Source organism: Thamnophis elegans, chromosome 2 (assembly GCF_009769535.1).
Source record: "Thamnophis elegans isolate rThaEle1 chromosome 2, rThaEle1.pri, whole genome shotgun sequence".
Classification (NCBI taxonomy): domain Eukaryota; kingdom Metazoa; phylum Chordata; class Lepidosauria; order Squamata; family Colubridae; genus Thamnophis; species Thamnophis elegans.
In genome coordinates this window covers 106,154,417-106,167,210 of record NC_045542.1, presented here as the reverse complement: position 1 = coordinate 106,167,210, position 12,794 = coordinate 106,154,417, and the positions used below count along the sequence as shown (strand labels likewise).

Here is a 12,794-nt window from a genome sequence, read left to right as displayed (position 1 = left end):
AAACGAATTTTAGGTATATTTGGGATCTCTTTTAAATTTAGTTTAATAATATAATATTAAATTATCTTTAGCATTTGCATCCATCCTGAAAGAAAAAAAGACCCACCAAAAGTTTTCAGCATCCTTGAATATGAAGGCCTCTTTTTAAAGACAATAAAAAAAGTTAGGAGATCTAGCTATGGCGTCCCAATATATTTTGATGTGTAGCTACAAATGAGATAGTTTAACACAATCAGCTGAATTGTGTTAAATTCAGATCTGAATTAAAAGTTTGTGTGCCCTGGATTATATTTTTGTAGGAGATGATCAGGCTGAGCTGAGGGATGGGTGAAACATGTCCTAAGTCTCAAGTTCCTTCATGCCAACAAGAGCTCAGCCCCTTTTCTACCCTGTTGACTCTTATCTACTGCCAATTTGCTTTGACCATTAGCAGTTCAGATTCTTGTAGAGAATGATAGCTTGCAATACACTTCTATTCATTTGAATTCCCTTGGCTCCTAATTTCATGCACTTGACATTTTTTAATTGTTTTCTGAACTAACAAGTTAATTTAATCAATGCTGCTACCCTTTTAAGTAAGCACATCAGTTGTGAGTATCGTAGGATTCTTCTCATTTATAGTATTCAAAGAAATCAATCTGAAACAATTAGAATAGTTCAATGATTTTCTACCCAATTGCAATTATGTATGGTTAAATTCACTCAGAAAAGAAAGTTACCGAATAATGTCAGTGCATCATTCAATTCACTGGAATATCTTCCATATCTATTTTTGTTAACGATTTCACTCAGGATAGTTTTGTAACAGTGACCTCCAACATTAATTTCTCCTGTTGAGCAGATGCAGCTGAACAAAAGAGGGTGATATAAGATGAGGTTTCGGCAACTGTCCCATTATTAAGTATTTTGCAACCAATTCACATTTAGCAGCTGCAGTCTTTTAAAAAAATATATTTTATTTATACAAACATACATGCTTTGTGAACAATGTGTTGTCTGACTTTATCTGCTTATACATAATATCTTTCCAATTCTAATTTCTACCTCTATTTTCTAGTCATAGATAAAACAAATCCCATATTAAAAATATTCTGTATTTTACCTCATTTAACAACTGCCTCACGTACCAATATAAATTTGGGGCTCAATTGTGGTTATAAATAAAGGACCACCTCTAGTGACAAAAGGCATAGAAAATGCCGGTGTCAACCTTCCTCAATGGTGCCATCCTGATCATGTTAAGCTTCAAACCCAGTGTCATTTGATTATTGCAGAGGTAGAAGTCCAACATATCTAAGGAATATCATATTGGGGAAGGCTGATCTAGTTCACATCTGAATTTGTCAAAGTGAACCAGTCTTTCTTTTCTTTCTGACACCCACATTTGTAACATGGAATGTTAATAATATTGGCATTCTGTGCTTGGAAAGATGCCAAATGCAACTTTTGTAAAACCTGAAGAGCAGAGTGGAGCTTCATTGGTATCTAAAAACTCAGGTTAGAAGAAGGTGATACTATGGCCAAAATGGCCAACTATCACCAGGTTTGCATAGAATTCCAGGGGAAGCACATGGTTTTTAAAACATTTCCAAAACAATGATTCTTGGATGCTAGTGACACTCACAACTAGAGAAGGACATAATTGAGCTAGGAATTCAAAGGAAAAGTACCATTCTTCTCTTGCAGCCTAGTGAAGCTCTATGAGGCTAGAACAAAGTAGCCACTCCTATGCAGGTGAACAATTTTGCTCTGTGTGATGATCATAGAAAGGCCAACACAGAAAAACACATTTGCAAGGAGAAACATTACAGGCTGCTTTGCAGTTATTGGCCTCTAATATTGAAAAACAAGACTTCTTTTTTTATATATTTTCATTGATAGAGAATAAGCAGCTTTCCAATAAAAAGATACTGTACTCCTGCTATCTCCAATAAATAATATATAAATTTTAGGAATGTTGATGTATTTGTAGCTCTTGCCATATTGTATTGAGCATATAATTTGAGTAACTTTATAGTGGGGATTCCCAAGTCTAAAATACTGCCTTCAATATTCAGGACAGAGGTTTTCGGAATGAGCAAATATATGTTTTGAATCTTTGTTCAAAAAATATGCCCTGCTATTTTTGGATATTATTCTACCATAACACTGATCTGAGCTTTTTAGGAGAAAAATGGGATAAAATACTTAACAGAAAATGAATGCATGTATCAAAAAGTACATTTCACTGGGAACTAGTCCTTCATATCTCTGTCTGTCTGTCTGTCTGTCTCTGTCTGTCTGTCTGTCTCTCTGTCTCCGTCTCTGTCTCTCTCTGTGTCTCTGTGTCTCTCTCTCTGTGTCTCTCTCTGTCTCTCTCCCTCCCTCCCCCCTCTCTCCTAAGATACATAGAAAACATGTAAAGCAGATTTCTGAATTTAGTATTATAGCAAACGATAGAAATTCAGAATACCTTCTATTTTGAATTCATGCTGGGCTGCTGAAGTACTTACTTGAAAAACCCATCAGGGGTCATTTTACACTTCTTTATACCACCGTCGCAAAAAAATGCTGGGCATTCATTGGTGGATATGCAATTATTTATCCCTCCTCTTTCCCTTTTCATTCCTACTTTACATTGGCAAAGTGGCTATGGAAATAGAAAGAAGACTAGTCACAATGCCGTAGGCCCCTGCAAGGCTTTAAAGGTAATTACCAACACTTCAAATAAGAACACAAAAATCACTACAAACCAAAATCAACATGGGTCCTAGACCCAATATGCAAACATAAGCAAAAATATCATGAAATAATATGAAATGTTTTTTTGTCAAATATTAAATGAATGAACAAGCAGCAGGTGTCATGATTCTAATACATAACATTATTAAACAAAGGGATCCAGAGTTCATTACCTCTGTTGGCATGAGCCTTCTAGACAAAAAACATAGGAGTTAGGAGAGCCCTCAAATAACTTGGCCCTATTGCTAACTGTCTGCTTTCATACATAGCTGCTACAATCAAAGTACACTGCAAGGCACCATTTACCTTTCCTGTGCCCTGGGGAATGCAGTCGGTGGTATTTATAGGACAGCCTCCATTGTTGTCAAGACAGGGTTGCCTTTCTTGGCACACTCTCCCATTTCCTTTGTATCCCTCAGCACAGATGCACTGATATTTGGTTTCCTCGACAGTCTTGCAAACAGCATGTGGGGAACATGGAAAGGAGTTACAGGGATCTTGGGCTGAAAAGAAAGTAAATAAAAATATTCAGAGCTATAATAATGCAAAGTCAACTTTCAATGCCAATAGGTTCTGTATCTGAAGAATCAAGCCCTTACCAACTACTAGAGTAATTAATTATATCTTAAGCTGTAAACAATTCCTCAACCCTGACTATATGGTTCTCCAGAACACCCGAAGACTATAGTGCTCAAACATGAAAGTAATATCCAATACATTTTCACCATCATGTAGGATTTACTTCTTTACTTTTTAAAAACACTGGGAGCTTGGATTAGGTCTCATTATAGTTTTCAGTGTTATCGATTACAAAGTCCTTCTGTCTTACTTGGTATTACTAGAGTTTGAGAGAATTTTTTGCCAAAACCTTTGGGGAGGACAAAAACTTTTTTTCTTACTGGGTAGTTTGCAGGCACTCCCTTAGCTCTGGTGAGGTTGGAGATCCCCCTCCCAGTCAAATCTTTTCGCCACTGTTTTGGTGATCATGGCTTGGTGAAGGGGTCATGTGACTGAGTGTGCATCAGTGACGCCAAGTTCCAACTGGTACAGACACGCGCAGCATGTGCGTACACGTGTACAGTGTGCGCATGCATCTTAGCGCCTCTGCGATGCTCCAGCAGCTCAGCAGAGCGTCGCGCAGGCACTGTATACGCTATGCGCGTGTGCAAAAGTGCCGAAGACTTAAAAGACCAGTAATGAGGTCGGGCGGGCAGGTGGGCCCTCTGGAGCACCGTACTGGAACGGTATCCGGTGCTCCGGGCAGGCTCCGGTACGCCCATACCAGGGCGTACCACCTGCAACCCACCACTGCCACGCCCACTCAGTCACATGCCCCCCCTTCTAGCTACGCCCACTTAACTGGTAATACAATTTTTTGAAACCCACCCCTGGTTCTAAGTCACATTTCATGCATGCTCTGAATTCTTTAAGCAGAGTTGTGGTTTTGGGCCACTTACATTCTCTGTGCTTAAAGGTCTTCCAGAGCAGGTATCCTAACAATGACTGTAACAATAACTGATCTTTATGTTCACAAGCCAACTGCAATATTTATTTTTATTTATTTGTTTAAAAGATGTACGTGACTGCTCCTCTTAAGCAACTCTGAGCCACTCACCCTAGAGAAGATGCAGACGGTGAAACAGAAGATTAAAATAAAATAATAAAATAAAATAAAATGCAAAGCAATTTTCTGGCCCTCTCAATTGCTGTGGTTGCAGTCTGCAGGCTGAAGCAGGCTGTGTGGCAGAGAGCCGGTTTCCTCAGTTACAAAATAAATATGCAAAACAAAGCCCATCTGTGATGCTTTTATGAGGAGGCAGTGCCAAGTGGAAGAGAGAGGGTGTGTGATCCATGTGTGATAGTCTTTACAAACTGCATTAATGATTTAGTGTTGCAGCAATGGCATGGAGATGCTACAAATCACTACTCTAGAAAACTAGCCTCTCCTATGAAATTCCCCTTTTCTATTTTCAACAATTAGAGGTGTCTGAAGTGTTGTTTAATCAAGAACAATATCACCTGTACAAGGAGGAGCATCAACAGGCTGAGGCAAAGCCCAGGATTCATAGAAACACAACAAAACTTTTCAGAAGGAACTACTTAGTGGTTGTGGAATGCTGAATTTTGTTGGCAGGAGAAATGAACAACCAGTTGGCAATGAGAATGATATAGAACAATTTATCCAGCCTGGTTTCTTCCAGGTATCTTGAACTACAGCTCCATCATGTCTTAGCATGTTGATTGACAATGAGTGAAATTTAGCTCAACACTGTTAGGAAAGACTGGAATAGAATGCTCTGGAACAGAGGTCTTCAAACTTGGCAACTTTAAGACTTGTGGACTTCAACTCCCAGAATTGAGAATATGCTGGATGGAGAATTCTAGGAGTTGAAGTGCACAAGTCTTAAAGTTGCCAAATTTGGAGATCCCTGCTCTGGAAGAAAACATGGTTGATGGCTGGAATCATTGAAGCAGTGGTGAAATTCATTTTTTTTTTTACTACCGGTTCTGTGGGTGTGGCTTGGTGGGGGTGGCAGGGAAGGATACTGCAAAATCTCTATTCCCTCCCCACTCCTGGGAGAACGATATTGCAAAATCTCTATTTCCATCCCACTCTGGGGCCAGCTAGATGTGATATTTGCCAGTTCTCCGAACTACTCAAAATTTCTGCTACCAGTTCTCCAGGACCTGTCAGAACCTGCTGAATTTCACCCCTGCATTGAAGAATGTTTTCTATTACCTCTTGTAGATCTCATTGTATGAATTCTGTTTACAAGAAGTATAAAGAAGACACGTGTGGAGTACTTTGAAATGCTCTAACACGCTACATAAAAATTCAATGTTTCCTCTCACCTAGACAATTAATCCCAATTTTCTTGTAGCCTGGAATACATTCACACTCAGCCTTCCCATTCTTTACCACACAAAGGGAGTTGGCTTCACAGATTACACCACCACAATTGGGAACTTCTGGAATCACAAAAGATGATTATTTGAAATTAGAGCCTCTAGAGAACATAAAAGAAAACATAAAAACCTGGGTACTTGAGAGACTGCCTTCTGCCAATTACCTCCCTATGACCAATTAGATCCCACAGATTAGGCCTCCTCCGGATTCCATCAACTAGCCAGTGTCAACTGTCGACCCTCCGGGGGAGGGCACTCTCTGTGGCTGCTCCAGCCTTCTGGAACGATCTCCCCCTGAAGATTCGGACCCTCGCCACCCTTCAGGCTTTCTGCAAAGCCGTTAAAACCTGGCTGTTCCGGCAGGCCTGGGGCTGATGAGTTCCCAGCCCCACTCGAATTGTTGCGGCTGTTGATGAGTTTTTAATTTGTTTTTTTGTATTTGTCTTGTCTTCTTGTTTTTTGTACTTCCCCTTTTCCCTATTTAGTTTGTTAGCCGCCCTGAGTTCCCTCGGGGAATAGGGCGGCATACAACTTTAATAAAACTAAACTAAACTAAACTAAAAGTATCGTTTACCTCTACAGCTACAAGTATCTGAAAGTTGCATCACGATTATGCAGAGGGAGGAATTATTCACAGGATTCCAATTACTTAGATATGTCTTCATCAGAGAACTTGGAACTATATTTTGTGTTCCATTCTGATTGTCTCTTTATAGCTTGTCTATTTTAAAACAGACTCCCCAGGGTTAGAAATTTAATTAAAAGCACTACATATTTACACACAATCAGAATAGCATGTAATAAATCTTCCACACTACTGCTTTAATTTTCTCTCCCACTGTAGAACTAATCTGTCTGCCTATAGGCAGCAAGCAGAAATCTCTCTCTGTCCCTTTATATGTGTGTGTGTGTGTTCTATGAGTGTGTACAGGGCAAACAAGGGTCAGTATTTATTATCTCTTTTCCTCTTATTTATTATCAACCCAGAAACTAAATATTGTATGTGACTCAGACTGTTCTGAATACCTGTTAAATAGTTATTCCTAAATGAGCAGAAAAAGCTTCTTGGATGAGAAGCAAAACACCTTCAAAGGAAAACAAAGAAAGTCTAGTTGCCCCTTGAAAAACCACCTTTGGGACAACCATGACCTGGATGACTAAGAATTTCTGTAGATATTTATTCCTAAACCTTAACATGTTATTTATTGTCTAGCAAAAAAAAAAAAAGATTGTCCCAGATAATCTCCAAGCTATGCTAGTTATTTCTGAAGCAACCTGATGGTGAGATCTGAAGACAAAAGGAATGTAAAAGGTAAACTTTTGTGCACTCACCTTGGTCACACCTGGGGCCAGTGTAGCCAGCATAGCAGGTACACTTTCCATCTCCAGAGGGACCATGGTTGCAAACTCCATGCTGACACTCACATACTAAGCAAGAGAAGATGATTAAATAATTCATACTTAAGAGTCTTATCAAAAAATATTGCAATCATTAATGTAGCTGGGAGCAGGAAAGTTTTGCTGGGAGCAGGGAAGTTTTACCATGAAGTTCATTGGCTACCTTTGAGCCAATCACTGTTGTTTGGATCAATCTTCTTCAAGGAGTTATTGTTGGAGAGATAAAATTAGCATTGTGCATCCCATCTTGAGCTCCCAGAGTAAAGTAAAGGTAAGCTCTCAAAGTAAAGGTATATAAAAAGCAAAACAACAAAATTAATAGAATTAAAGTTAAAATAAGTCATTAATATAGTTAAAATGAAAATCTTTGCAAATACAGAGAGAATGAGAGCTAAACACGCCTATGAATGCAGTTCATAGCCTTTTGCCAGCATTTTGACGGTAGGGTATTTTTAAAAGATTCTTTGCTGATCATCTATATAACTGTGCAACTTAATAGCAGAAGAGATGGCCTGGCTAATATTTAGGCCTTGTAGCATTTAGGCCTTCAAAGGTCAATATTATCTTGTAAACTATGCCTACTAGGCAACCCAGTGTGGATCTTTTACTACAAGCATCATGTTAACTCAGTGGTGGGATTTAGCCGGTTTGCACCAGTTCAGGCGAACCAGTTATTAAATTGTGTCCCTCCCCTGCTATTAAAGTGGGTCCTGGGTGCTGCATTGCAATGAAGACATGGGCAACAGAGCGGCCGGCATGAGGAAAGGAGAAGGCTACTTTCCCTCTTTCTTCTCCCTGCTGCTCCTCCCCTCTTGTGCTGGCCAGTCTGTTTCCCATTTCTCCATTGCAGTGCATCGCCCAGGATCTACTTTGATAGAAAGCGTGGGGGCAATTTAACAACTGGTTTGCCCAGCATCAGGTTGGCTGTTGCGGGAGGCTTGTCTCACATGTGTGGCAGAGATGGAGGATGGGGATGGGCCACACCTCCCACAACAGCCAACCTGACCCTGGGCGAAAAGGTTGTTCAATTATTTGAATCCCACCACCGAGTTAACTGTATATTTTGTCCCAATCAATAGCCACCTGACCTCATCAACCTCATCCCAATCAACAGCCACCTGACCTCATATCACTTACAATTTCCACACTGTTTGCAAGTTTAAGTGTTTTGAACTGAAGCATGGACAACTGCCACTATAGAAAGGATTGAAAATTGATATATTGCTCTTAAAAGAACAAGCATCCTTGTTATCCAGCCAGCCTCTGAAAAGCCAGTGGTGATTGGAGATCCAGGAGCATTTTAATTTTCATGGAGAAGAACAACCAGAAAAAAAACTTGATCTATTTGAGAGTTATTCTAAAATGCAAAAGGATCTGCAAGCTCTTGTAATAAAAGTCATGCAGCACAGTGAAAAATGGGGCAAAAAGAGGCTAAAATTAAATATAAAGAAGATCAAATTAATGACAACAGGTAGAACAACTAGCCTTAGAACTGACAAAAAAGAAATCAATTTGGTGAAGATCTTCCACCTTTTAGAATCAACCATCAACAGTAAAGGAACAAATAGTCAAGAAACATGGTATAGACTAGCATTTGATAAAGCTACTGCAAAGGCCTTGTAAAAGATATGTAAATGCTCAGATCAGAATTATGCAAACCAAGGTATGCCCTGGAATGGAAGCAAAATTTAGACTTTAAAAAAAGTAGAATAGCAACAGTATTGGCACTTTTGAAGTATGGGGTGGGGGGGGGGGAAACTCCTAAGAATACTGTGACATCCAAGAAGACAAACAAATGAAACATCAAACAAAACAACCCAAAGTTCTCACTCAGGGCACAAATGACAAGGCTGAAATTATTGTATTCTGGACATATTCTGTGAAGACGTAGCTTTCTTAAAAAATCTATAATGCTGGGAAAAACAGAAAAAGAGGAATAGCAAGACAGGGAAGAAGATGAATGGACTCAATTACACTGGTGATGTGTATTTACATTACATCAAAAGACCTGAAAGATCAGATTGTCATGGAAAAAGTCTATCTATGTCAGGGCTGTCAAACTCCTGGCTCACGGGCTGGAGACGTCACACGCTGGCCACGTCCATGTCCATGAAGGGGGGGGGGGGAGTCTCAATAGTCACGTGATACTGCTGTGACGATCTATGTGATTGCTAAAAGTCAACAACAATTTTCTGGTACATAATCAATAGTTCAACCTTTTCCTTACCAATAGCACCTTGCTTGGAATTAATTTAAGCCTGTTCTACCCAATATTGATACTAGGTAGTGTTTGAGAATATTAATAATTTCCTTAGAGATTGAGATCTAGAATGGTGCAGCTGAGTGCCCCAATTTTCTACCAATCCACTTCATTATCCTCAGTTGCTCCATAAACCAAGGAGCTAATAAAGCTCTGCTGGTGAGAAGGCACTTAGGAGTTATAGTTTTGGCTGTTTTGAGTTATCACTGTATTCTGCAGATCAGAGATATCAGAAGTAATGTAGACAACATGAGAAATTTTCAAATGTATGAAGAAATCAATCCATATCCATCAGATACCTGGCCCAGAACATATTAACTGATTGTACATTCTGCAATGATTTACAGTGCCCATTGCTATGATCATGTGCCTATGATTTTCCCATCAGCTCATTTAAATTCTTCTTTAGTTGACTACCAAAAATTAACTTGACTCATTTCAGTGAGATCTTGGGCTTGAGATGCTTACCAGATTGACAGTCAAGGCCAAAATGATTCTCATCCTTGCAATGTTGGCATGCAAAGCCACCATAATTTGCCTAAAGAAATTAAACAGATCAACATTTTAGAATGGCATTTTTATGTCCCATTGGTGGCAACTAAGATAGAAAAAGGAAGGAAGGAAGGAAAGAAAAAAGGAAAGAAAGAAAGAATAAAGAAAAAGAAGGAAGGAGGGAAGGAAAGAAAAAAGGAAAGAAAGAAAGAAAGAAAGAAAGAGAAGAAAGGGAAGGGAGGGAGGGAGGGAGGGAGGAAGGAAGGAAGGAAGGAAGGAAGGAAGGAAGGAGGAAGGAAGATCTTGGCTTTCCTAACAATAAGGCTGATGAAATTGTAGTCTTACAAGGGCTGCAGAACTACAACTCCTGCAGATCTTTCACTGATGTTGCTAACAAATGTTGCTGGAAGGTGTGTTTCAGTAACACCTGGGAGACCACCAATGGTTTATTTCTGTGGGATAATACACAGTATACAAAGAATCCATCCATACGTATTATTATCAATTTGCATCCTTGTTAACATTAAAATTAAATCTCCTCCTTTGTTCTTTCAAGAAGTCATGTAATCATTATTCCAGAATAGGGCGCACGTGTAAAGAAGAGAGATGGAACTAACAAATCTTACCAAAAATTGTTTAAAAATGGGGGACTAAGAGCGGTCAGCTCCAGTCAGAGCTGAAGAAGCTTCTTGGATGAGAAGCAAAATGTTTACAAGAAACAAAGAACAAGAAAGTTCAATTGTCTCTTGAAAAAAACACAACTATGACCTGAATGACTGAGAATCTCCATAGACATGATGCACCAAAAGAATAGTCTTGGCTATAAACTGTCTAGCTTACTGCTAGTAAAACATTCTTGGAGAAAATAAACCCAGTCTTACATTACAAATGCAAGTTCCATTATTCCCATAGCCATCCAAACAGATTCCATGTTGGTTGCATACGTTTTCCGATCCACCAGGGCATTCTATAAGAGGAAGAGAGTTACCCATGCTTAGATTGTTTTAAAAACTGCGTTTTTAAAACCTATACTGTTTTGTTTAAATGAGCCACAGAGGTGGTACTGCAGGCTACTTTTGCTGCCTGCCGGCTGCCTGAAATTTGGCAGTTCAAATCTCACCAGGCTCAAGGTTGATTCAGCCTTCCATCCTTTTGAGTAAAATGGGTAAAATGAGGACCCATATTGGTGGGGGCAATAGGCTGACTCTGTAAACCACTTAGAGAGGGATGTAAAAGCACTGTAAAGTGGTATAGAAGTCTAAGTGCTATTGCTATTGCTAAATCGGGTGCATCCTCATTGCACAGCATTATGAACAATGTATGCCCATTTCTTCTTTGTTCAATGGTCTTGTGGAGAGAGCTCTAGTCATACAAACACCAGGGTCCAATTTTGTTTCTTTGGGCCACCCAAGATAACAGGGAGCCTTCCTGAAATCTGGTTCCTTCAAAATAACAGAATCTTCCAAATCTAAAAGTACATCTTTTCCCCTCATCTTCACAGCTCAAGAAAATAAGGAGAGTCCCCTCTGAGACATTTGCCATGCTCCTTGCCTTCCTTCTGCAGGCTCAGCTGCTTCTTTTCTGACCGTTGTCTACTCTGTGGCTCTTCTTCCTGTCTCCCAAGGTCAGTCCTAAATGCCATTACAATTGGAGGCCCTTCTTTGCATATTGACTTGATTGGGATTGACTGTTGCATGTCAAATGTGCAATTGTTGTGTTATGTCTGCAACATGTTTTTTTTTAAATGCTCTCCTTTTGCTATTGAATGTCAGCATTGTTCATTGCCTGTACAATACGTGATGACTGGGGGTGTTTGTAAATGGATTAAATCATTGCTTGCAAAAGAAGGGAAGGTATTTATTATTTCAATTATATAGCATGCTGATGCTGCCTGCCTCTGTATGGGCCAGTGTTTAAATCTTATTCCTTACTGGATTTCAAGAGCTCCATGGTTTCAGTACATACGAACTCCAAAAGCTTGTCAAGCAAACATGCTTTCCAAACCATCCTATAAACCTCTGACTCCCTGGCTATGTGATATGTGTCGTACAGGCGAAGACTTACCATAGCATTGAGGACCCCAGTGTCCAGAGCAGCACTTTTTCTCTTCTCCTTCCTTCTTGCAGATGTAATTGCACCCCAACATAGACAGGGTGTTCTCACCCAATTTTACTGTATATCTGAAATAGGAAAACAAACATATGCCCAGACACAAAAACTTATCAGAAGGGGAATTACTGGTGGAGCAGTGGTAAGAATGCAGTACTGTATGAAATTCAATGGTGAAAAAAGTTAGGTTCTAGATTAGATTAGAGTTGGAAGGAACCTTGGAGATTTTCTAGTCCAACCCCCTGCTTAGGCAGGAAACCCTACACCACCCCAGACAAATGGTTATCCAGCATCTTCTTAAAAACTTCCAGTGTTCCAGACTAAAAATGAAAAGATTATGAGAAAATCCTCTAGATTCAAAAATAAGAGGAAACATATTTGCTAGTAGAGAGATAAATAATAAATGAACAGGTAGATTGAATTTTATTACATCACAGATTAAAACAAAAATGTTACTATTATTTTTTTGTACTATAAAATGACAACCAGTACCAAATTATATTATTGATATAAGGAAAGGAACAGATATGCAAAGGCTGCTTTGGTATCTATTGGGGGAAAAAAACCCTGCATGTATCATAGTTTCCAATAATTTTTGGCATCTTTTATAGCAATTATTGACATTCAGATTGAAGTCCCAAAATTATTAAGATGTTTATTTTATTTTTGAATTAATATTACATTTTATTATGTCTGCAGTGATTTTAATATACTCGTAGAACCCACCACTGCAGCACCTGAGCTATGAGCAAGATTGGTACAGTAAATAAATAAAGACTGCCTGAATTTGATGTGTACTTCATAGCCATAGGAAATCCTGATTACCATTCTAAGACAGAGCAGTATCTTAACAGCTCAGTCTCACTCTCCCCAAATACCACTGAACATTTTGCACACACCTGAATTA

General features: G+C 39.2%; 1 protein-coding gene across 2 annotated transcripts in view; it reads right to left on the bottom strand.

Annotated features, from left to right (window-relative positions):
- Window positions 1-12,794, bottom strand: part of STAB1 (stabilin 1) — a 126,900-nt gene that overhangs the window by 100,102 nt on the left and 14,004 nt on the right. For both annotated transcript variants that reach the window (XM_032209352.1, XM_032209350.1), the window contains 8 exons: window positions 11,843-11,958; window positions 10,660-10,745; window positions 9,755-9,824; window positions 6,961-7,056; window positions 5,575-5,691; window positions 3,028-3,224; window positions 2,493-2,629; window positions 720-847 (listed from right to left, as the gene is read on the bottom strand). In XM_032209352.1, the coding sequence (XP_032065243.1) occupies window positions 720-847; window positions 2,493-2,629; window positions 3,028-3,224; window positions 5,575-5,691; window positions 6,961-7,056; window positions 9,755-9,824; window positions 10,660-10,745; window positions 11,843-11,958 (947 nt within the window). The remainder of the gene's footprint in view (window positions 1-719; window positions 848-2,492; window positions 2,630-3,027; window positions 3,225-5,574; window positions 5,692-6,960; window positions 7,057-9,754; window positions 9,825-10,659; window positions 10,746-11,842; window positions 11,959-12,794) is intronic.